Source organism: Punica granatum, chromosome 1, assembly GCF_007655135.1.
Source record: "Punica granatum isolate Tunisia-2019 chromosome 1, ASM765513v2, whole genome shotgun sequence".
In the NCBI taxonomy this organism is placed as follows: Eukaryota; Viridiplantae; Streptophyta; class Magnoliopsida; order Myrtales; family Lythraceae; genus Punica; species Punica granatum.
The window spans coordinates 8993416-9014436 of record NC_045127.1 but is presented as its reverse complement, the minus strand read 5'-3'; the positions used below and the strand labels follow the sequence as shown (position 1 = coordinate 9014436).

General features: G+C 40.1%; 3 protein-coding genes across 4 annotated transcripts; 1 reads left to right on the top strand and 2 right to left on the bottom strand.

The window, feature by feature from the left end:
* Positions 1-1639: 1639 nt before the first annotated feature.
* Positions 1640-2758, top strand: LOC116192357 (zinc finger protein ZAT10-like). The gene has a single exon (XM_031520893.1). It carries the CDS (start codon positions 1762-1764, stop codon positions 2503-2505), a length of 744 nt encoding a protein of 247 aa, XP_031376753.1. The 5' UTR covers positions 1640-1761; the 3' UTR covers positions 2506-2758.
* Positions 2759-5821: 3063 nt separating this feature from the next.
* On the bottom strand, positions 5822-10468 carry LOC116188790 (QWRF motif-containing protein 2-like). Of its 2 annotated transcripts, XM_031518269.1 has the most exons (7): positions 10255-10468; positions 8659-10166; positions 7741-7860; positions 7401-7514; positions 7194-7283; positions 6519-6626; positions 5822-6290 (listed from the first exon to the last, which is right to left on the bottom strand). In XM_031518269.1, the coding sequence occupies exons 2-7, from the start codon at positions 10078-10080 to the stop codon at positions 6186-6188; spliced, it is 1959 nt and encodes a 652-aa protein (XP_031374129.1). In that variant the 5' UTR covers positions 10081-10166; positions 10255-10468; the 3' UTR covers positions 5822-6185. The 2 variants fall into 2 exon arrangements, with proteins under 2 accessions (XP_031374129.1, XP_031374123.1); XM_031518263.1 differs by having other exon boundaries at positions 8659-10468.
* Positions 10469-19233: 8765 nt separating this feature from the next.
* LOC116196365 lies at positions 19234-20970 on the bottom strand. Its single transcript, XM_031526047.1, has 3 exons — positions 20628-20970; positions 19848-19903; positions 19234-19709 (listed from the first exon to the last, which is right to left on the bottom strand). Exons 1-3 carry the CDS (start codon positions 20695-20697, stop codon positions 19524-19526), a joined length of 312 nt encoding a protein of 103 aa, XP_031381907.1. The 5' UTR covers positions 20698-20970; the 3' UTR covers positions 19234-19523.
* Positions 20971-21021: the final 51 nt, after the last annotated feature.

Sequence of the window (21021 nt, the reverse complement as noted above, 5' to 3'; positions counted from 1 at the left end):
ATTCAGGATTAAAATATTTACATTCGATTCTCATCGGTGGAATTTATATGTCCCTTTATTTTAATTTATTTTTTATTTTTAAATTAAACTCAAAAGGTCTTCCGAACAATGAAAAAAATTGGTGCAGTGTTGTAGTATGTAAAGTATGATGATGTGCTCACCAGGCTGAACTATCCGATGTCTTGCCAGCTTATTTGTCTATTGATAATTGTAAACTTTGTTTGAATTTTATAGCGATAATTAAAATTAAAAATCAAGTGAAAGCAATTTGGCTAATGTAGTTGAAAGAGGGGCAGTTTTACTGTGGATTGAGGGTAAAGAAGGGTTATGGAGGTTGAATTATAAAGATTTATTATGCAAGTTTGTATTATTATCCTCCATAATTCGTCCCTCCATAATCCTTCCTAACTCGCAACTTGAGCAATAATAAAAGATAATCGAGAAGAATACAACATTAGATCCATGGAAGGTTGCACCTATGATAAGCTATTTCTGATCATTCGTTCTCCAATCAGCCATGTTAATGTATCATCCGTATCACCGAGAAGCATGCGAATCGGGTTGAGAAATGGCTTAGGAAGCAAGTGTTCGATGGGATATAGTCTTAAAGAGAGTTAAAATCACGCGTCTAATTACTTACTGCAAGGCAAAATCATGGTAATTGGTATCATGTGGAAATGATGATCAAAGGTAATTAGAGGTAAACTCCATGGGCCCACCTTAACAAATAACTTTGTGGCTTAACCACCACCACTTTTTGGAACAGGGGAGGGATGAGTTGGAGGGAAGAAGAGTTTTGCTGAACTAAAAATTAGTTGGACCGACTCGATAGTTGACTTGAGAAATTAGCCGTCCCTGCCTTAGCTTTGCTTTTTGGTCTCAATTGAAAGTTGAAACCTATCCATCCATCCATTCATTAATTTAATGCTCATAAGCAGCCAAAGTTCACCCACCTCTCATCTTCTCCCCCATCTTCCTCTATAGTCTCACTATTTGACCGGCTCACGAGAACGAACGCCACTCCCAACCTATTGCAAGTCATTTCGTAATCACGATAAACCGACGATAAATTATATAGATTAAGCTCAGTCATTAGGGTAAAAATTAATGAATCACTACAATTACCGTCGGTAAATCAAACTAGTAGCACCGGATGACCATCCTTTTTAAAAAAATTTAACTTGTACATACTCTGTATTCTATGTGCAACGAGGCACGAGCTCAACATCGGATTGTAGCTCTGCAGCCGGCGTATGCCATTTCGAGAAAAAATAAATAGCTCATTTAGTACTGTATACCATTACGATCGAGACCGGTTATCTATATATCTACGATGTCATTAGGCACTAATTCTATTTAGTTTGGCCACTTCCCAAGTTGTGACTCGAAACTATTTTTTTTTTTTTCTTTTTTTGCCCTTTTCGATGGTCGATTCAACACCATTAGTCATTACCCCTCAAAAAATGAGAAACAACACGTGCTAGATTCTTTACCTTTTTCTTCTAGCAGCAAAGCACACTCACACTTTCCTCCCCACTTGACACGCAACTTCCTCTCTCACGCTCTCACTCAACACGCCTACGCCATCCTCCCCGCCGCCATGCCCCCGTTCCCCGCCCTTAAATACCCCCCCAGCCACCACTCCCACTCCCATCCTCAGTCCGCACACCCCATAACCCCCCTTCTCTCTCTACTCTCTACTCTCTACTCGCTCTCTACTCTCTACTCTCTCTTGATCTTGTGATTTTTTGGTGATTGGAGATGGCCTTGGAAGCTCTCAACTCCCCGACCGCCGCCGCCGCGCCCTTCCCCTTCATGGACGAAGCCGCCTCCGCCCGCCTCGCCGAGCCCTGGGCAAAGCGCAAGCGCTCCAAGCGCCCCCACCCCCTCACTTCCCCCACCGAGGAGGAGTACCTCGCCCTCTGCCTCGTCATGCTCGCCCGTGGCGGCCGCCCCTCCGCCGCTCCCCTCCCGCCCCCTCCTGCCCTCGAGGCAGCAGCGGCGGCCAAGCCGAGCTTCAGCTGCCCCGTGTGCGGCAAGGCCTTCCCCTCCTACCAGGCCCTCGGCGGCCACAAGGCTAGCCACCGCGTCAAGCCTTCCGCTTCCGCCGGCGACGACCAGTCCACCTCCACCTCCGCAGCCGCAGCCGCCGCCACGAGTTTGTCGTCCGGGAAGACCCACGAGTGCTCCATCTGCCACAGGAGCTTCCCCAGCGGCCAGGCTCTCGGCGGCCACAAGCGGTGCCACTACGAGGGCGGCTCCAACAACAGTGCCGCTGCCACCGCCTCCACCGCCTCTGAGGGCACCGGGTCAACGCGCACCCACAGCCACAGCCACAGCCAGAGCCACAGCCACAGCCGCCACAACTTCGACCTGAACATGCCGGCGCTCCCCGAGCTTTCCCCGAAGTTCCTGGTGTCCCCGGGCGACGAGGAGGTGGAGAGCCCCCACCCGTCAAAGAAGCCCCGCTTGACTTTGAACATTCCCATCAAGCGCGAAGTTTGAATCCGATATCAGAATCATTAGCTAGATGGAAATTTTCAATTTGTTGGGTTTAGAAAGAATTGCTGAAGTTTAGATCGTAGAAATTGGATCATTCGTTGATTGGTTTTGTTTGTTCCATTTGAGTGATCAGGAGAAGCAGAAATTGCAGTATTTTTTTTTTTTTGGGTACTGTACATACAGAACTTGGCTAGTTCTATCAAATTTGTTAAAAGACTCCCAAATTCAATTCATTTCTTGTCCGGTTTTGCTCCAATGTCGTGTTTCGGATTCATGTACTGTGCAAGATGCATCGAATGACCGATACCCGTATCAGATGATTGTGTATCGCATACAATGACTTCATGAAATTTCTCGTTCTCTCGGACCACCGTGTCTAATCGTACTCGTGTCGAATCACATGCTGTGCGGCAATATGAACACGGGATATATTCAAGAAAACTGAAACGGAGAGGTGTGTTTGAATTGTCTTCTCAAGCCTGTTTGACCGAAGTTTGAGTGTGCGCTGTTAGAGTTGACTTTGACCCTTCCATATACACTAACGATTAATGAATGACCTTTCTCTGAAGATTCCCAGATGGATGAATTTGAATTGAACTCCAACTCGACACGGTTCTGCACGGTGGCCGCCCCGCAGCGGTGGAAGTTGAACGGATGGCGGCAGTCGGCAGAGGAGGGTCGTGGGGCTGAGCTGTTCTGAAAAGCTCTTTGTTGAGACTTGAGACTGAGAGTGTGCGTGTGGTAGGCAATGGGATCCATTACTTTGTGATCTTACGACTTCTTCTCCTCATCGTTTCTGTACTGCACAGCAACTCCAATGGACCTGGTCGCATGATGTTCCCGTAAGTAATTTCGTCTTCTGCGGTTGAATTTCGCTTTCTCGATGATCACGTACAAGTTATACCAACTACAGCAAGTTTGATCGATGATCGTTGGACCATATAATCCTATATTTAAGTTGATAAATGAAGTCCCTTCGTACAACAAAATTTTCTATCGCGAATAAGGAATTAGATAAGATAAATTTATACATAATACATTGTCGTCAGAATCTTGCTCTATTCCAGCTGCAAGGATGAACTCAAGGTCTCTATCGAGGGACCGCAAAAATTCTGCAATTCCACTAAGAAATTGATGCTTGGCCCCCAGTGCATTCCCACATCAACTCTGTCTCGACTCTCGACCGCTGTAAGAGTAACATCGGGCGGAAGCTGGACACATTGAATGGGTGGCCAGCCGACGGTAATCCTGCATCTTATTACTTGTTACCATCTACAAGATCGACTGCCTTGCCATGTTCAACAGATAACTGGACCAGGCACGTCTGGTCCTTGTGAGCCCGACCGCAGTGTTGGTGAGGCCCCATCAACCGCGTACTCAATAAAACCTGGTAATAAGCATGCCTACGAGTCTTTTTGTTTACCGAGTGAAGTTTGGGCAAGATTTTGAATTTCTTGAAAATAAGGGGAAGTTTCTCTTTCATTTCCTGCATGAAAAGAAGAAACTGATGGAAGTTCTGTAGTTTCTTTGTATGGTTCTGTCAAGTTCATTGTGTTTTCTCGTGTCAATGTTCCGATTGTGAGGAGTTGTACCCCTTTTTCTGGGGAAAACAACGGGGCACACGCGTTTTCCCTCCCCACCCTGGATGATGAGAAGAGAGGACATGCGTGAACACATCTGCCCCCCCCCCCCCCCCCCCGCCCTCTTTTTTTTTTTTTGGGTAAATTTTAGTATTCAGAAGCTCAATCGGAATCCCCACTAATCTAGTCGAGCCGGGTCGGCCCACTAAGGGTTAAAATTTTTCCCAGTAAGATTTTATATATTCGCAAGAATTCGAATTCGAGACCTTACTGGAACATGCGTCGAACCGTTTAAATCAACCCATATTGGTACATCTGGCAATTTCTTTTCATGCATGCAATGCAATGCAATGATTCGAGAAAAAAAAAGAGGCCATTGAAAACGGACCGTTTGAAATTAGGATAATTTACATCCGGAAGAGATTAGTCAGTTAATAGACTGAGGATCCTCACGGTCTTACTGAAAATATTTTATTAGTAGAAGAATGATTCAAATTTAGTTTGTCCGGACGGCATGTGGAGGATGTAATTGTTATCATAGTCAGCAATCAATCAAATGATATTTTTGTTGATAAGTAAAAATGATGGGCAACACTGATGGTAACATTATCGACCCCCGCTATGTAATGTTCGGACTCTAATATTCGAATGATGTGACTCACGGTAGAGAAAAACAGATCCATAACCGGAAATTAGGAAATGCAGCTCAACTTCCGGTAATTATCTGATATGAGATTTATGGTCTATTTATTGTATATGAATTATAAGAGGTTCAAGCTAAAAAAGTTAGTGGGTCAATTCGGCTCGACTAGATTAATTGAGATCCAATTAAGTTCCGGATACCATGGTTCACATAAAAAAATTACAGGAGGTGGTTTTGTTTAAACAAAGTGAGCTAATAGATTAATGAACGATTCAAAGAAGTTGCCGTGTGAAAGGGAGATTCGAACATTATATTAAATCTGACTGAAGCGGGTATCCATCCAATTCCTACTTGTCAAACACTCCCAATGGAAACTTCTCCATTCCGGTGGAAGACTTATGACCCAAGTTTTCCATATGCAGAGAACCTTCCGGCTCCAACCGCTACATTTCCGGAGATCTTATCCCCTGCATCTTATTATCTCGTTCGTGTTCACACACCGAAAATTGGTAAAAATTTCAAAACCTAACTTAATTCCGAACGAAGTGACTATTCTATTTCTAATGTTCCATGGCCTTGTGAAAGACATTTATTGTATGCGAGAAGACAATTCCAAGGTGGTTGATCTCCCCAACATAAGAGTTGGCTGAAGTCGTCGGTTAACATCGTCAACCTCAGTAAGGATGATGATACAAATTTGAATCCTGAAAAGCATACTTGTTCATGGGAGACCCAACCTTAAAACAATGTTTCGTCCCCTAACATTGCCTAAACAATATTTTTCACTATTCCCCCCCGGAAAAAGAAAATTCAATCAAAACTGCTGAATGTCCATATTCTGAGAAGCTTCTGTTCCTAATCCATATGATTGGGCCAAGTTCTCTGTACCATTTGACCGTACGGTAAACAACCAGACTACATACATATTCCGAGTCAAATTAAGATGACAGACTTCGGCAACAGTTGAGTTCTGATAGAATTATAGGTGAACTTTCCGAGCTTCCTTCGGCATTACATTCTTGACTCGCTTCATCGATAAATGTCACGAGCTATCCCAGGATAAAAATAATAAGAAAACTAGTGCAAGACCAACAAGGAGAATAGATCGAGCAATATTGCACTGATATATGTAAGCATCACAAAGAGTATCTTTCATGTAGCAGCAAGAACTGCAGTTGAGAGGAACGCGCTGGATTACATAAGCTTTTCTTTCTCTCTTTCGCTTTTTTTTTTTCCCCCTCTTTTCCCCTTCCACCGAGTAAGCTTCAAGTAAGAAATTTATGTACAATTTCCTCCCGCCTATAACAACCCAAAGAAGAAGAAAATCGTATTTAAATTTAAAATCTAACCTAAATGTGGAATTGATGCTCGAAATTACTTCCCCTCTTTGCAAGTGCAGATACCCCAAAGTGGCTGCTGCTACGCACAAAAATGGAGTCGGATCGGAAGTTATCGAAGCCCTAAATAGATGTAACCGAGCAACGTGTGTCTCGTGATTCTGTTTGACAACTTGCAGGTACAGAGCTTAGCTGTAAAACGTGAGCTCTCATGCTTTGTTCCTTCACCTGTCCACCATAAGGTCAGTTTCAGCATCAGGTAAACCAAAGATTTTCCATAATCTAATGTTCTCTACGAGCTCCTGAAACTTTTTACAATGCCGCATGATCTCATGCAGGTTGCTTAGTTATTTATTGATCTACCGAAGAAATGAAAATAAATCCTTCTTTTCCTTCCATTTTTGTCTTTCCGCTGTGAGATTCCATAAGAGAAAGATTTCCAATATGACATTTTACCTGCAAAGCTGCAGCAGCCGACAAAAGGTCTCGGCACTTGTCCAGCAATGCACGCTCTTTTGCCACCACATTTGCGAGTTCAGTGACCGAATTGTTCACATTGCCAACCTATAATATATTCCAGGAATTTGCAGACTGATCAGCTAAGGTAGCAGCATTTCCATACATAACCCATGAAAGGAGAGAGGTTTCAGACAGAGAACAGAAATTTGGAGGAATAAATTGACCCACCCATAAAAGGAGAGAGATTCTAAGAAAAAAAACCGAAAGGGAAAACATTCCTTTTTGTTAACTAAATGCACCAAGGAAGTCTACTGGCTACCCATCTGAAACAGTCATTAAAATAAAATGGCACAGGCTTGAAGCAGCTTCACTGTGAAGCGAAAAAATCTCAGACCGTAGTCGAGAGACTCAAGACTTGGGCCAAGAACCATCCATTTCATGACACAGGTATAGAACACTCTTACAAAAGCTAACTCCTCAAACTTCGAGATTAAAAGTGAAAATAAACCAACCCCATTGACCGTAGTCAAGCTCATGATATGTTTGTTCATACTTGTTCTGCTACTTGAATAGAACTTTTAGGTTCGGAATACTCCCTAAACAGAAATGATCCAACTTGATCAAAATCAACACAAAGACATAGGTAGCCATGGCAGGGTTTAGCAATATGACCTTTGATAACAGCAAGCATATAGATGATGCCATTGCCTGCATCACATCAACAGCTGAAGAAATAGCATTCTTCATCTTTTGGATGTCGCCCTACAAACCAAAGTAAATTATGTCAAAGCAAAATTACACCAAGAGGTGGAAGGGTAGAGATTCAGCAAGATCTAGAAAGGAGTATGGGCACATGCATTTTCCACATAATGTGCATACCTTTGCTCCAGTGATGGGGAGACGAATAGTGCTAGCCATCAAGGCTTCAGTAGCCCCTGCCAATGAACTTGAGTAATCTCGTTCAACAGAAGCCCATTCTTCCAAGTAAACCATCTGCAAGCAAGCAAATATTAAGGGTGAATGAAAATAATGGCATGAAACCAAGAACTGGTTCTTTAAAAAAAAAAAAAATTACGAAGTATAATTTGATTGAGAAATATATAAGAAACCACTATGCTTTAATATAATCTGTTAAGGCAAATGGAAAAGGGACTAAATAAAGGATCCAATAATAACTGCAGAAAACACAATAATGGTTTCAATTAAGTCATCTATTTACCTGTCCCTTGAGAATGGCTGCAAGCTTCATATTTTCCCTTTGCAGTTGTAACTGAAATCTTTTGGTTTGAACAGATTCACGCAGCCTCGTAATACTCACCCAGGCATTGTAGAGGCTTCTCTGTATAAAGGAACAAAAAAAAAACAAAGATTACCGGTAAGACTTCGACTTTCAAGGAAATAAAAATATGCAGACTACAACTCTGAAAGAAAGATATCTCTAACCCCTTTTTAAGCTATATACCTGATTATGCAAGAGATTAATAACAATACCCACATAAATGTGTTTTTTAAAATTACCTAGCTTCTTAGATAATCAATGTTGTTCCACATATGCAAGGTCCTTGTCATCCTAACGTGAGAGTTCATCATAAGTTTAAATAAATATGCAAATAAATCTTTCTTGGCTGTGCTGTTCCATTGGAGTATAGGATGATCCTCCTCTGGTATCAAAGCACTCCAGAAGTTTATCTTTGTATCCTGTCCTTTATAAATAAATTCTAGGTACTCATTCTAGAACCATGTTATTTGAAACAACTAGTTGCAGTAGCTCTCTTCCTCACAGGACTGAAAAAACAGCAACCACCAACTCTATCTGCCATCCTACGGATCCTACCATGAATAAGGCTTATTGCTAAAAGCTTCCTTTTCAAGATGATCCTCATTAATGATACCTTAACAAAAGCCTGGGAAAGTAACTCCTGTGTTGTGGAATTGCAGCTAAGTCTAGTCATAATCATATGACATAATAATCGGATAATACCAACAACATATTAGTTCACCGAAATCAACGTGAAACAAGAGAATTTGAACTGCCAAATCATTAGTTTAACTCTAAATGGTATAACTTTAATATATGGCTGTAAATGCTTACTGCTCAATTCCAGTAAAATGTACCAATTAGCTTAAGCAGCAATACCTCTGCATTCACTTGCTGTGCAGATAGAGCTGAATCTGCTCTGGCATTCACAAATCGCCATTGCAAAAGCCGGTTATGCAAAAGCCTCATAGCATGTGCATCAAAAATGCGATTCTCCCCAATTTTCCCTTTCCTAACCTCAACAGCGAAACTCGAAATCGAAGGCGTGCTCCCAATGGTATTACCATTATCAGCCAAAGTTTCCCCTACAGCACCCCTCACCCGAGAAGGGCTCATTCCCCTTGGAGATGAGGCTGCCCAACTCGACAGCTTACTTGGCGAAGCAGGACGAACTGCCCCACGAATCGGAGACTGTCCCCTAGTATTCAAAATCCCTTTAGGAGAAGACACAGGACTGTCAAAACCCGGCTTCTTTGGACCGGTTGATTTTGGTGTGGAGGCCATAGTTTTCAATACATTGTTCTTTGACACCGGTGAGCCAGGTTCCATCTGCCGCCGCGATCTGTTATTCATTTCCTGCATAAACCTCGCCGGCACTACAATACCCCTTGGTCCACGCAGTGCATTGCTGCCATTGATGCTGCCACCACCACTTTCACTATCCGAGGAGAGACAATCACTGGTTGCATCCAATCTGGTTCCTGCATTGTTTACACCGTTAACCTCAGCCGGCTTCCTCGACCCTGCATTGTTCAATTTCGAGCTAGACAATCTTGTATCCAGGGAAGACCTGGCGTCAAGGATCATTGAGCTTTGAAGTGCCCTGACCACACTCCCCGTTTTAGATCCGCCCAATTTCCTCCTCTCATCCGTGATATCCACGCTCCGACTCAGTGCATTCGGTGAACGCAACCTTGCTGGCCATCGGTGCTGCTCCACGGGCGCTGGCGTGGTCGCTGCTGATGCTGGCTTTCTCCTCTCTGGCGTGCCTCTCCTCAGAGTGCTCGGAGAAGGAGACCGAGAGATAGCTGACTTTGCTTTGTTGACTTGGAGAGGGAACGAATCACCCTGAAAAGACACTGACAAGCTCCGAGCTGAAGTGAGCAGCATCTTCTGCGCAGAGTTCACTTCACCGCTGCCTGCTCTACCGCTCGCACCCCTCAAATCCACTGAATTCGACCGGGGAGTGGCAGGACGCCGCCGCTCGGCTGACTGGGACCGCTTGATCACCGCTGAAGCAGCTGGGGACGGCATCATCCTGGACGCCGAGCTCGCCGTCCTTGAGATCACGGGCGAGGGGCACCGTTTCGAGGAATAAGAGGCAGCAGACGAAGAAGAGGTGGACGAGGACGAGGAGGACGAGGTGGAGGACATGTAGCGAGAGGTGACCTCCCGGGACTTGGGCCGGCGAGGAGGAGGGAGAGCATTGTCGGGGTCGGAGGGGAGCAGAGGCGGCCTTGTAGGGTTCGAACGAGTCGCTGTTGCCTTAGGGTTTATCGTTGTTGACACGGCAGCTACCATTGCGTGAAATTGATGTACAGGTCGCTTTTCATTGCTCAGGATACCCTAATTCCCGGCCATTACACCGTAACACCTCCATCAAACCCCTGCAACAAGACGATCAGCAGCTCCAGTCACAGGGCATCCCAAGCGTCCAACTGGTTGAGCAAATCAGAAGCAAAATTCAGAAGCAACCTTCAATGGCGGAGGCAGAGACAGATATATAATGTTGCTTTCAGAGAGAGAAAGAGGGGTGAGGGTGAGGGTGAGGGTGAGGGAGAGAGGGTGATCGGCGATGACCGTTACCGGTCGCCGGAGAGAGAGGAGCGGTGGGGGGAAGTAGTTTTAGGCGAGGATTAAGAGCATAACTGTCGTCACAGTAGTTTTAGTAAGCTCCGGGGTTGAGCTGTAAAATACATACTGCGAAGGGGTCAAATATACCCCTTTGGCCCTTTCTTTATGCTTTTTCCTTTTTCGATAAATTAAATATTTTACTTTTTTGGTAATCCACCAAATTAGAGGAAGCTGTGTTTCTGCTCATAAATTCAGTAAATTTTTGCGAAAAATTTTCATGAAAATATAGCTCTCCTTTTATATCTTTGAATTTGAATGAACAATACACGTTCAATTTTTAGGAAATAAAATATATTCAATTTATATTTTGAATTTAAATTTTAATTCATGTTAATTTGGCACAAGTTTTAGATTCTTTTTCCATATTTTTTCCTAATCACTTATCTTACGATAAATATAATAATTCTCTAGTCGTTTATTGAGGGCTGGCCGAAGGGGAGGCTGCTCAAGCCATTGCTTGAAGCCCCCTACAATGAGTCCCATTACATATAGTATGAAACATTAATGGTGCGTTTGGATTCAGAATTAAAATAACTTTGATTTTTATTTTGATTTTGATTGTGGAAAAAGACAAATGAGATGTGATTATAAATTTGACTTGGGAAACGTGTATTTTTGTTGTCTAGTGTGTTTAGTTAAAGTTAAAGTTAAAATTTTTGAATTGAGAAATGTGTGTTTTTGTTTTGTAGTGTGTTGAGTTAAAATTAAAATTAAAGTTAAAATCAATTGTTTGGAAATCCAAACAAGGCATTTCTGTAATTATTATTAGCCCGCACGCTCGTGCACGATTGCTTTTTGCTTTGTAGCAAACTCGATTATTGGAATAATAGTTCAAATCGTTGCATTATGACCTTCAACATATTAATACCAATACCCGTCTGAGCAAATTAGCGTAAAGAAAATGATAGGCAGTAACGCAACCTACAAACTGATAAAATATAGTTGCAACTAGAAAATTTTAATTGGACTTTTTACATCACAATAAGCTAAAAGAATTGATTTTAAAATAAACATATCTTAATTTTACAAAATAAATTCAAAAATCTCGTATTAAAGTTTCGCTTTAGGACTCGGATTTTGCCTTCAACTTTCGGTCACCGCGCATATTACTTTCCCTTTCCTCGTTGCTTCATGCAGTGCAAATGTGCAAATGCATATCCTTTCACTCCGAATCTTTTAGTTCCATATTTTGATCATCGTGAACTTTTCTTGCTTCTTAATTTCCTTTTTCCCTATATTTTACTATCATGTGAGTCCTTTTTCTAATAGAAAAAAAAAATGAATGCTATAAGTTTGATTTACGACTTTAACAATATAAACTCAATTTCAGGTGCAAAATCAATGCTGCAAAATCAATGTTTTCAGTTACAAGGATGTAGAAGGCTCGTGAACTAATAAGGAAATAGGGAAATATGACATAAATGGGTAAATGAAGTCTTATCAATAAGAGTTAAACATCATAATTGGTAGTATGAATTCAGTATAAAAAATGTATGTGCTACTACATTAAATTCATTTTTTATGTATATATTTATTTTCTTACTAATTTCAATTGCTTCATGTAAAATTGACTCTTTTCTTCGTTAGGCAACTATTAGTAGTAGTAGTAGCAGAAGACTTTATAAGGAAAACCAGGCGGACTCTAACATAATCAGGAGAAACCTCAGCCGGGTGTAGGTGGAGGGGCGTTTCGGGAATTTCATGACCGAGTCAGTCAGTGAGTGACGAGCTCTATTGGACTGTAGCAGGACGGAGACACGTGGAGGTCACCCATTGGCTAACGATGGCACGCAAAATGGGAAAGATCGGCAAAGGAGGGGGGACGGGATACGTCGTGTTGTGTGAATCTCCGGAGAGACGTTACGCTAACGACACCGGAATTTTCCTTTTAATTTGTTTTTTTCTTTAGGGATTGTTGTGAATTTTTTTTAAATTTTTTATTTCTGTTTTGATTTCTTTTGCCTGGGAAAATGCAGATAAAACGGAACATTCTGATTTTTTCGGTGCAAAAATGTTGCCCCTTCAAACGACAAAAATGCTGAGTCGTTTGTTTCGATTAATTTGCTTTTCCAATAATAATAAAAAAATCTCTGTTGGCCCACGTTTTGATTAATTAGCATGTTTTTACACTCATGACAAAAATTAAGCATCGACTAATGCAAATAAAATGAGTAAACAAATCTAAGTAAGAATCATCAGCCCATCATATCACATTTATCTAATTATATTAACGAATATACAATTTCCACTATTTCACCTTCCGAATTCCAAAGTACACACCGAAAAAGAATATATAACTTCTATCCATTTTTGTGTAAAAATTTTGAGATGTCACAACCGTTTAATATAACATATTATCCTAGTTAGATCCAACTTGATTTATCCTTTTATTCACTAACACTTCATCTAACGTGTGGGCTAGATTAATTTTTAAGGCTCGTTACGTGAAACTATTTAAATGAGAGGCAAATGCGTCCATGACATATTGAGCATGTGCTTTGATACAATATAATATTTTGAGATGTCACAACCATTTAACTTAAAAAGCTAATATTATTAGATACGATTTGATTTATTTATTATTCACTAACACTTTCGTGGCATACAAATGCAATATTCTTTTTACCATGTCAACTATATTATTTATTAAAAAAACTCTTACAATGTCATACCTTTAATATCTTTTCTTATTTACATAAGCATTGATTATCTATCTCTTGGAATGACTTCGTAATTATAAAATTAAAATTAGAGAAAAAATAGATTTTTTTTTTGCTCGAAGAGAAAAAATAGATATCGAGTTTGATAAGTTTTGTTTTTTTATGGTCAATTTAAGGCCGCGAATTGTGAGTTTTATGTGTATCATTTCCTACTAATAAGATATTATGGACCTACTAAATGGATGCACGGAAGCAAAGTGAATAGGAACCCACGACCCCTTGCATGATGAGATAACGACCGCGAAAAAGAATTAAGAGCGATTATGTATACTTATTAGCAAAATGGGGTAAGCTTCCTCTTGGTGCAAAATGTGAACTCCAATGGAGGGCAAATATTATCACACCACCCCACTTGTCTCTAAAAAAATTATACATTATTTATTATAAACGAGATCTATGGATGTTAGAATAGATAGGGGAGGAGAAATGGAAGAGTACGAGAGACTTATTGGTCAAAATAAATTCGGAACTTCTTAATTTGAAGTTGAGGTGATGTCACTACATCACATTTCATTTCTCTTTATAATAATAATAATAATATATCTATTTTAGTATAAAAGCAAATTGTTTCTAAAAATAATCGTAAATATGGATCTTTAGCCACTATTATTGCAAGTCATGATAATGCATCTCATGATGGTATATAAGCTAGACCGGTGGTCATCATGTCCTCTTGGTACAAGACACTTCATTATAATTTTTTTGCACAATAATTAGAGAAAAAGCAAAAGATATGAAGGACTCATGCATGCCTCAACAAAGTATGTATAGATAGTTTTATAAAATTTGATATATTATAGGATGTGCTTATGAAAATTACATTATGATAAGAACTCATATGAATCATGATACAAGAAATAATTTATGTAATTCCTGTAAATGTTACTTTCAAGAAACTAACTAATTATAATGTCGATATCGTTCTCTCACGAGCTAAATTAACTCCGAAATGAATATCCTTAATCATCTTTTATATCATTGCTTGATTAGTCTTTCAGCTTATGTTATTATCATTCTGGCTTTCGATTACGTCCCGTGTCAACTAAGAAGAAATGAGCACATAGCCCCGTCTAACCATTAGATGCTAATTAAAGCTCATCGTAAAACCATAACCCATAAATTAATTAGACAGCTCACTTTAGTTGATCATTAAAATAGGAAAAAAGTAATTTTAGATTTTTCTTATATTTTATTTCATTTTCATAAGCATACCTCTATTTTATATGAATGAACATAATTTGGAATGCTTCTTTCATTTCCGGGTAATATCTTTCCTTTGGTCCAATCCCATGATATATTCGTATACCAAGGTCGTAATTAATTGTAATAAAAACACGATCCAAATAATAAAAAAAGAAAAGAAAAATTAAACACCCAACTAAACATGGTTTTAGAAAAAGACACTGTAGTTAATTAGTCACCAGCATCACCATAGAACGACAGTTCTAACAACCTACTAATTTGTTAGTAAATGACAATAACATTCCATTGATCAAAGTGTGATCTCCCATTACATATGTCTTTAAGTTAAACCAAAGTCACACTTATTGATTATGTGTTTTTTAAGAAATTTCGCTACTTAATCATTTCAACGGGACAAGGAATAAAAAGAAAAAAGCATTTCTTTGCCATAGTGAAGTCATCCTTAGGATCCAAATGGCCTAGCTTCTATATTTAACACATACATCGATTACTGCATATGACGAATGGACTAGCCAGTATACGTGGAGAAGAGAAAAATTCGGCGAAAATTGCAGAGAGAGAGCTGAATACCACATGTATACATACATCGGTCGATAAATTATGATTAGTCTGAGCACGCAAATGGATCGGTAAGGAAGATTATATGTGTACCTGCTCGAATTGGTATAAACTTTAGCTAAAACCCAGGACTTCTCCCACCCAAATTCTTCTCATGATCCGAAATTGTAAGCCAAAGTGTCATGAATTGCAGTGATTAATGTTGTCTTGTTTGCATATGGGGAAGGCTTATTAACTATGAAGAGAGGAAGAGACATTGAAGAAGCAACAAAACAAGCTGCGATCTTTCTTTGCCTTGCGCAGTCTAAGCATATTCTCTCTTTTCCTAGTATGCTCCGTCGCCTCAATTATATTGATGTCTTATGTCTAATTTCGTCTTTGTTCCTCGTGGATTTCATTTATTCTGCCTTGAAATATTAGTACGGTGTTGTTTCATCCAGTTGTCGTGAGCGATCGTGCTTGTGCTTAACTCACATAGACGATCCTGATTTCCACGTAAAGATAAACGAATAGAAGGTACATAAGTTAATCATCGGCATAGATTGTCCTATTTCTATCCTCGGTCGAAAGAAGAGTTGTTTATATAGCATCGTCATCCCATAAAACCGAACGAACATCTCCTCCCAAAATTACATGAACTAGAAATTGCACGGCGTACATACAGTTTTAAATCTGTTTAGATTTTATATAAACTGCGAGTCATACCCGTTTCAATGCTAATATCAGGCCACCACGAAATATCTGATAATGTGGTTTATGTCCCTGATGTCTGGACAATTTAGCAAATTATAATAGTCTATTGACCAAATGAGCTTACTAAAGAAAGAATTAAAACTTAACCTAAAGCGACACCTCACTGAACTGTACGAGATTTATTGGGAGCCTGATCACCTAACTTCTAGTTATAACTTTCAAATATATATGGGAGAGATTTAGGGACTAATCCAGCTCGAATTGAATTGATCAGAGCTAGTTAGGTTTCCAAATACCATCATATACACTGAAAAAATATATATACAAATATACACGCGCGAGCGCGCGCATATATATATATATATATGTATATGTATCTGATGACTTGCTGAGATGAGCATGATAAGCAATTGAATCTGAGATGACGTCTTTCTAGTTTAATCAACAGTTGTTGGATTTAGTCAATCTTTAGGACCAAATTTAGTTAAGCATCATCTATCTTATCGTCATTACCACCAAAGTTGGTGGTTCCAAATTTACTCTTAAGTGATTTGATAACTCTAAGGTTTCAAATTCAAATTCTTTGTATATATTTGTGTCAAAACATTTGCTAAGAGTGTGCTCCTTGCATGGACTTATGGCACATCGACTTCTGTGAATTATACTAGGCCTTTGGTGGTACTACGCTGACGGAACCATTGCATGCACTAATTGTTCAATTCGTCTCATATATTCACGGTTCAATACGGAAGTCAGAATATTGCGTAGTGTGAGGTGATAATAGCCACTACTACTACCCACTATTTTAATTTTTAAAAAAAAGCATTAACATTGTATTCATGCTCGATCCAAAACTAAAAGGTTTCGCACTCAATTTTCATCATCTTTTCATCGTCAGGTATATCCATGCTTCTATATATACATATATATCTCATTTCCCTATATATATATATATATTTGAAATACATATTGATATCTGAAAGGCTAATGACTTTTGATTAATTCAATTCGAAGTTAGGTCATCCCACTAAAGATAAAGCTCTCATAGTATGATTTTTCATTCACAAGACTCCAGCATGAGATATTGTTTAAGAAGTAAGCATCGAACCATTTGAACTAATTTACATTTATTTATTTCCTTATATCTTTTTATAAAGAGAGAAATAAAGGATCATACTACTTGATTACCTAAAAAATATCCGCACATATATTACTTGAGGAACACTTCGAAAACTAAGTAGGAGTTTTAGAGGAACTAATACCTTTCAATTAATTCTAATGTAACTGCAAGAATTTGATAGAATCGTCTCTTGCACGATATTAATTTCTCATGTCCAAAAAAATGTTTAGCAAATCAATCGCGGATGTGAAGTGTACGTAGAACAAGATTTCCCGAAATTTGGTGAATGGAGCATTGATTGATTTTGATGTCGATTCAATTCAACACACTGTAAAAGGTGCATTTGATAATGAAAAATTAGCTTAGCTTAAGATGGAAGAGAAAGGACACTCCAAATTGGTTCAATGCTTTGGATGGGATTGGGAGTCAATGAAAGTTAGAGGCCAGCCGACCAATTGATTACTGTTCCCAACTTTTGCTTTTCTTCTTTCACTTTCTGCGCTATGCTTTAGGTGTGATTTGGTCACCCGCCGCCATAGATAATTCCAATGGAAAGCTGAAGTGCTAACAGTCGATAAACTGGCCATCTGACATGATTCATGAAGTCATCACCCCCATTTGTCCACACAATTGTTCCGTGAATTACAAGAGATTTTCGATTATGTTTGCAAGATTGGGCTTGACGATGCGGATCGAAACGGTTTTGCTTACGATTAATCGAATAGTTTACATTATAAGAGAGATTATCTTAATCAGCGGATGAACAGTGATCAAATTCCGTCGCATGATCTATCGTTTCTTGACTTATACGTTATCAGATCGCCATTTTTCAAGAGAGAATTCTCGATTTTATAACTATATATATCCCCCATTATTATCTAAGGCAAATTGTTCCACCATAATTTTAACTACTCTCTAATTTTCTTGGAAATCCTTTTTATTTGACCTCGGGAAAACCGAAATAAATTGAGTGAAAGATTCAGATAAAACTAACCAAACATATGCAATAGAGTCTGTGTTGCGCGGACACGTTTCTCTAATACATGTTTTTCAGCATATGTATGGTCACAAATCACATGCTAATTGGATGTCTACACATTCAGAACGAATCGAATAAACGGCAAGTAATGGGCACTTGGAAGACTAGCTTGTTGCGAGTTGTAACTAGAAGATGAGATCATCACCGTGGTTAGATCGCCATCTCTTCTACTTAATTCTATGGACCTATAGTCTATGGAAAATTATGTCATAACATTACGTCACGATGACATGATTAGTATTTCTTTTAGAAAGTATACTACTCTCCTTAAAAAGTTTTATACTTGCATAACATTTTTGAAAATTCGTCATTATGCCGATCATTTCAGAGGAAGTAATACATTTTTCAAAAGTGTTGTGGAAGAAGTCGAATTTGAGGAATTAGAGCGATAAGAAAAAATAATGATATACATGGTAAAACCCTATGAGTGAGGAAAACGTCAACGGACAAAGTAGGAGATTCGCTCGATCGACAAATCAGAGATTACAATCTCGAGCTCACACTCGTGTTTCTTAGCACCTGTTACAAGACCCTAGTCTGAGAACAAACTTACGATCCTCTCAATTTTCACAACTCTCTCAGTCTAGAAATCCTAGAGATCCCAAGAGCTTAACTCGAGAATTTCCCAAGAGGATTACACGTAATTTCCCGATCTCACACCCGACATCGACTTATAAGGCTCATCCCGTATTTATAGATTCAAGACCCAAAATATCCTATAGAATATATCCAGAATATCCCTAAGCTACCTAGGAAGATTCTTCTTTTGAATAAATTCTGAGTTTCAACGAATCGCATCAAAATGGAAACTAATCGCGAGATACTCTCTCTCTTGGCCAAACTTGCCATGGCACATTATTGTGCTCGCGATGACACACTTTGCTGATTGCTGATTGCCTTTGTACTTCATGCCATGGCACATTGGTATTTTGGCCCTGACGCGATTTGTTGATTGCTTTCTTTTCTTCAATCGAAGTTCGTTTTCATTTTTGGGTTTTTGGGTCTTCAGATTTCCGCTGGATACGAGACATATCTCAATAAAAAGAAGTATTATACCTTTCAAACAAAGTACCTACCCATGTCATGGTGACATGGTGTCACCATATATCATCCCATGATCGATACAGATGCAGATAAAAAGGATTTCGCGGAAGGCATAACTGAGGTCACGACTCTCTCCACGTGCAAGCATTTAATGAAGCCCATTGTTGCTCGACTTATTGTGATGGATCCAGACACGTTTGGTGACATAGTGATTCCATGCCATTGATCCTATCGCCTTCTTTCCCCTTCAATTGATTATTTTCCGACATAAGATTGAAGCAATATCTTCGACGATATTCTGGTTGCAGTTCTGGGATTTTTTTTTTGGGCCTGGTAACAATTTGGGCTTGAGCAGCTTCCTAAGTTGAATTTGGGCTTCCTAATTGATGTTCTCAAACGTGACTGGCTTTGTCTCCGAAGTAACACCGATTAGTGCTTTGTGATTGATGGAATACTGCATAAAGCTTATCTGGTTCCGTGAAATACCAATAAACAGAAGCATAATGACTGGAAAAAAAGAAAACGAAAGCCTATCCTCGATGCCAATGGCACTCCGAGAAACCATCAAGGGAGGCAGAGCAGAACATTCAGCAGTCAAGCTCTAGCAGTATATGATTCAAGTGGGAGATGATATAGTTAATTAACTAGCAGAAATGATTAGCAAGTCGGGAACATGGCTCCAATCCTTCCTAAGTACGTTCGCAACCGATGCTCTCTGAGCTAAGCAAGCATGTCAACCGGGCGCTGGTGGACTGGGAGGCGAAGGCTCCGGTATGAAAGGCATGAGAGGAGTGCCATGCTGGATCGGTCCAGGTTGTATGGCCTTTGAGCTCGGCGAGGGGTCAATCCGGTGGTAATCATCCAGATCCATGTCCCCTGCATTGCTCTTATGCTCGGGATGATGACCAAAGCTGTTCTCCTGCAAATACAGTAAAAAGAAATACATGCCAAGTTCAACAAGCCATTTTCAAAAGCTAGCCAGCACTTGGACCATTGGAAAAATCCTTTAAATGGATAACGCAACCAGTCAAAGAGAAACACTTCTAAAGAGGTGTACCTTGAGCTCCCTTCTAGATGCAGTAACATCGACATGGCGAGGGAGGTCGACCGCACCTGGAATCGAAGTTCCAGAAGCGTTAACTTTTTTTGTTCAAATGAGCTACATTAGTCTATTCGTGAGAAAAAAATGTCTTCAATCGGTCCACGCCCTGAAATTTCAAATCATACATTCCCTGGGTCTTGGTTGAATCTGCACATTGTCGTAACCAAGAAGTCGGCGGGCTATTGTAGCCATTTCGCCAACGAAATCAGCATGACGGGTCAAGCGCAAAGCACAATCGACCGCACCAAAAAGTGAAAATTCAATTCGAGGAAATCGAATCTGATGTAAAAACTCATTACCACATTAGTATACGAACGAGACTGGAGCTACTGTAATAATTCCAACCCCACCCAAACCGTTAGGTTAGCCCTCTTCATCTGCATGCATGTGGGATCACTCATTTCAACATCTTGAGACCTATTCCATTTTTCATTCCATCTCTTAAGAATCAATATGTCGACGGCATAAGGCCATGCCCACCTAGAGAGGAACCCAACACTGATGGAAACAGAGACGGGCATCGCTGAACAGCCAACCCGACTAGGTGACAACTGCAACTTGAAAACTGAGACAGCGGGGGACACATGCAGACAGGCCTCTAACTTCTAACGCGAAAAGAACGAGACAAAGGGGGAAACTGACCCGAACAGGCTACAGTAACATGCGATGAAACCAAAGAAAGAAACGAGCAAATGCTGCAAAATTCAGAGGTGGTCAAGGAGACATTTGTTTTACCAGAAGAGTAGGAAACGCCGAAGAGGATGAGCAGGAAAGAAGCTGCCGCGACAGCCAGAGGAAGCTTCATGGCGTTGCGGTTCCGAATTAGCAGCAACAGATTAACTAATGGTCGGTCGGGGCAGACCAGAGATAGATATGAATCGCCGTTTGCGTGCGTCTAAGACAGGAAATCCGGTGGGGTGCAAGGATTAGCAGCAGAACCCATTGAAAGTCTAGTCCTCTTCTTTCTTTCTCCTCTGTTGTGAGGGTACGGGACATATATTGAATAAGAATTAACCAAAAAAAAAAATTGGTGAGGTGAGTTAAGAGTTGCAGAGGAGCAGAGTGGTAGAGAAAGAATGACTGAATGAATGAGGAGCCATTAATGTAGAGCAGAGAGAAAAGAGGAGCA

What these genes read in the sequence shown, in the direction of transcription:
- LOC116192357 (XM_031520893.1), top strand. Translation starts at nt 1,762, where the DNA reads ATGGCCTTGGAAGCTCTCAACTCCCCGACCGCCGCCGCCGCGCCCTTC.
- LOC116196365 (XM_031526047.1), bottom strand. Translation starts at nt 20,697, where the DNA reads ATGAAGCTTCCTCTGGCTGTCGCGGCAGCTTCTTTCCTGCTCATCCTC. An exon ending in CGGCGTTTCCTACTCTTCTG is followed by an intron (nt 19,904 to 20,627) that starts GTAAAACAAATG and finishes CTTCGATTCCAG; the next exon opens with GTGCGGTCGACCTCCCTCGC. An exon ending in CATCTAGAAGGGAGCTCAAG is followed by an intron (nt 19,710 to 19,847) that starts GTACACCTCTTT and finishes CTGTATTTGCAG; the next exon opens with GAGAACAGCTTTGGTCATCA.
- LOC116188790 (XM_031518263.1), bottom strand. Translation starts at nt 10,080, where the DNA reads ATGGTAGCTGCCGTGTCAACAACGATAAACCCTAAGGCAACAGCGACT. An exon ending in CACAGCAAGTGAATGCAGAG is followed by an intron (nt 7,861 to 8,658) that starts GTATTGCTGCTT and finishes TCCTTTATACAG; the next exon opens with AGAAGCCTCTACAATGCCTG. An exon ending in CGGCTGCTGCAGCTTTGCAG is followed by an intron (nt 6,291 to 6,518) that starts GTAAAATGTCAT and finishes TATGGTGGACAG; the next exon opens with GTGAAGGAACAAAGCATGAG.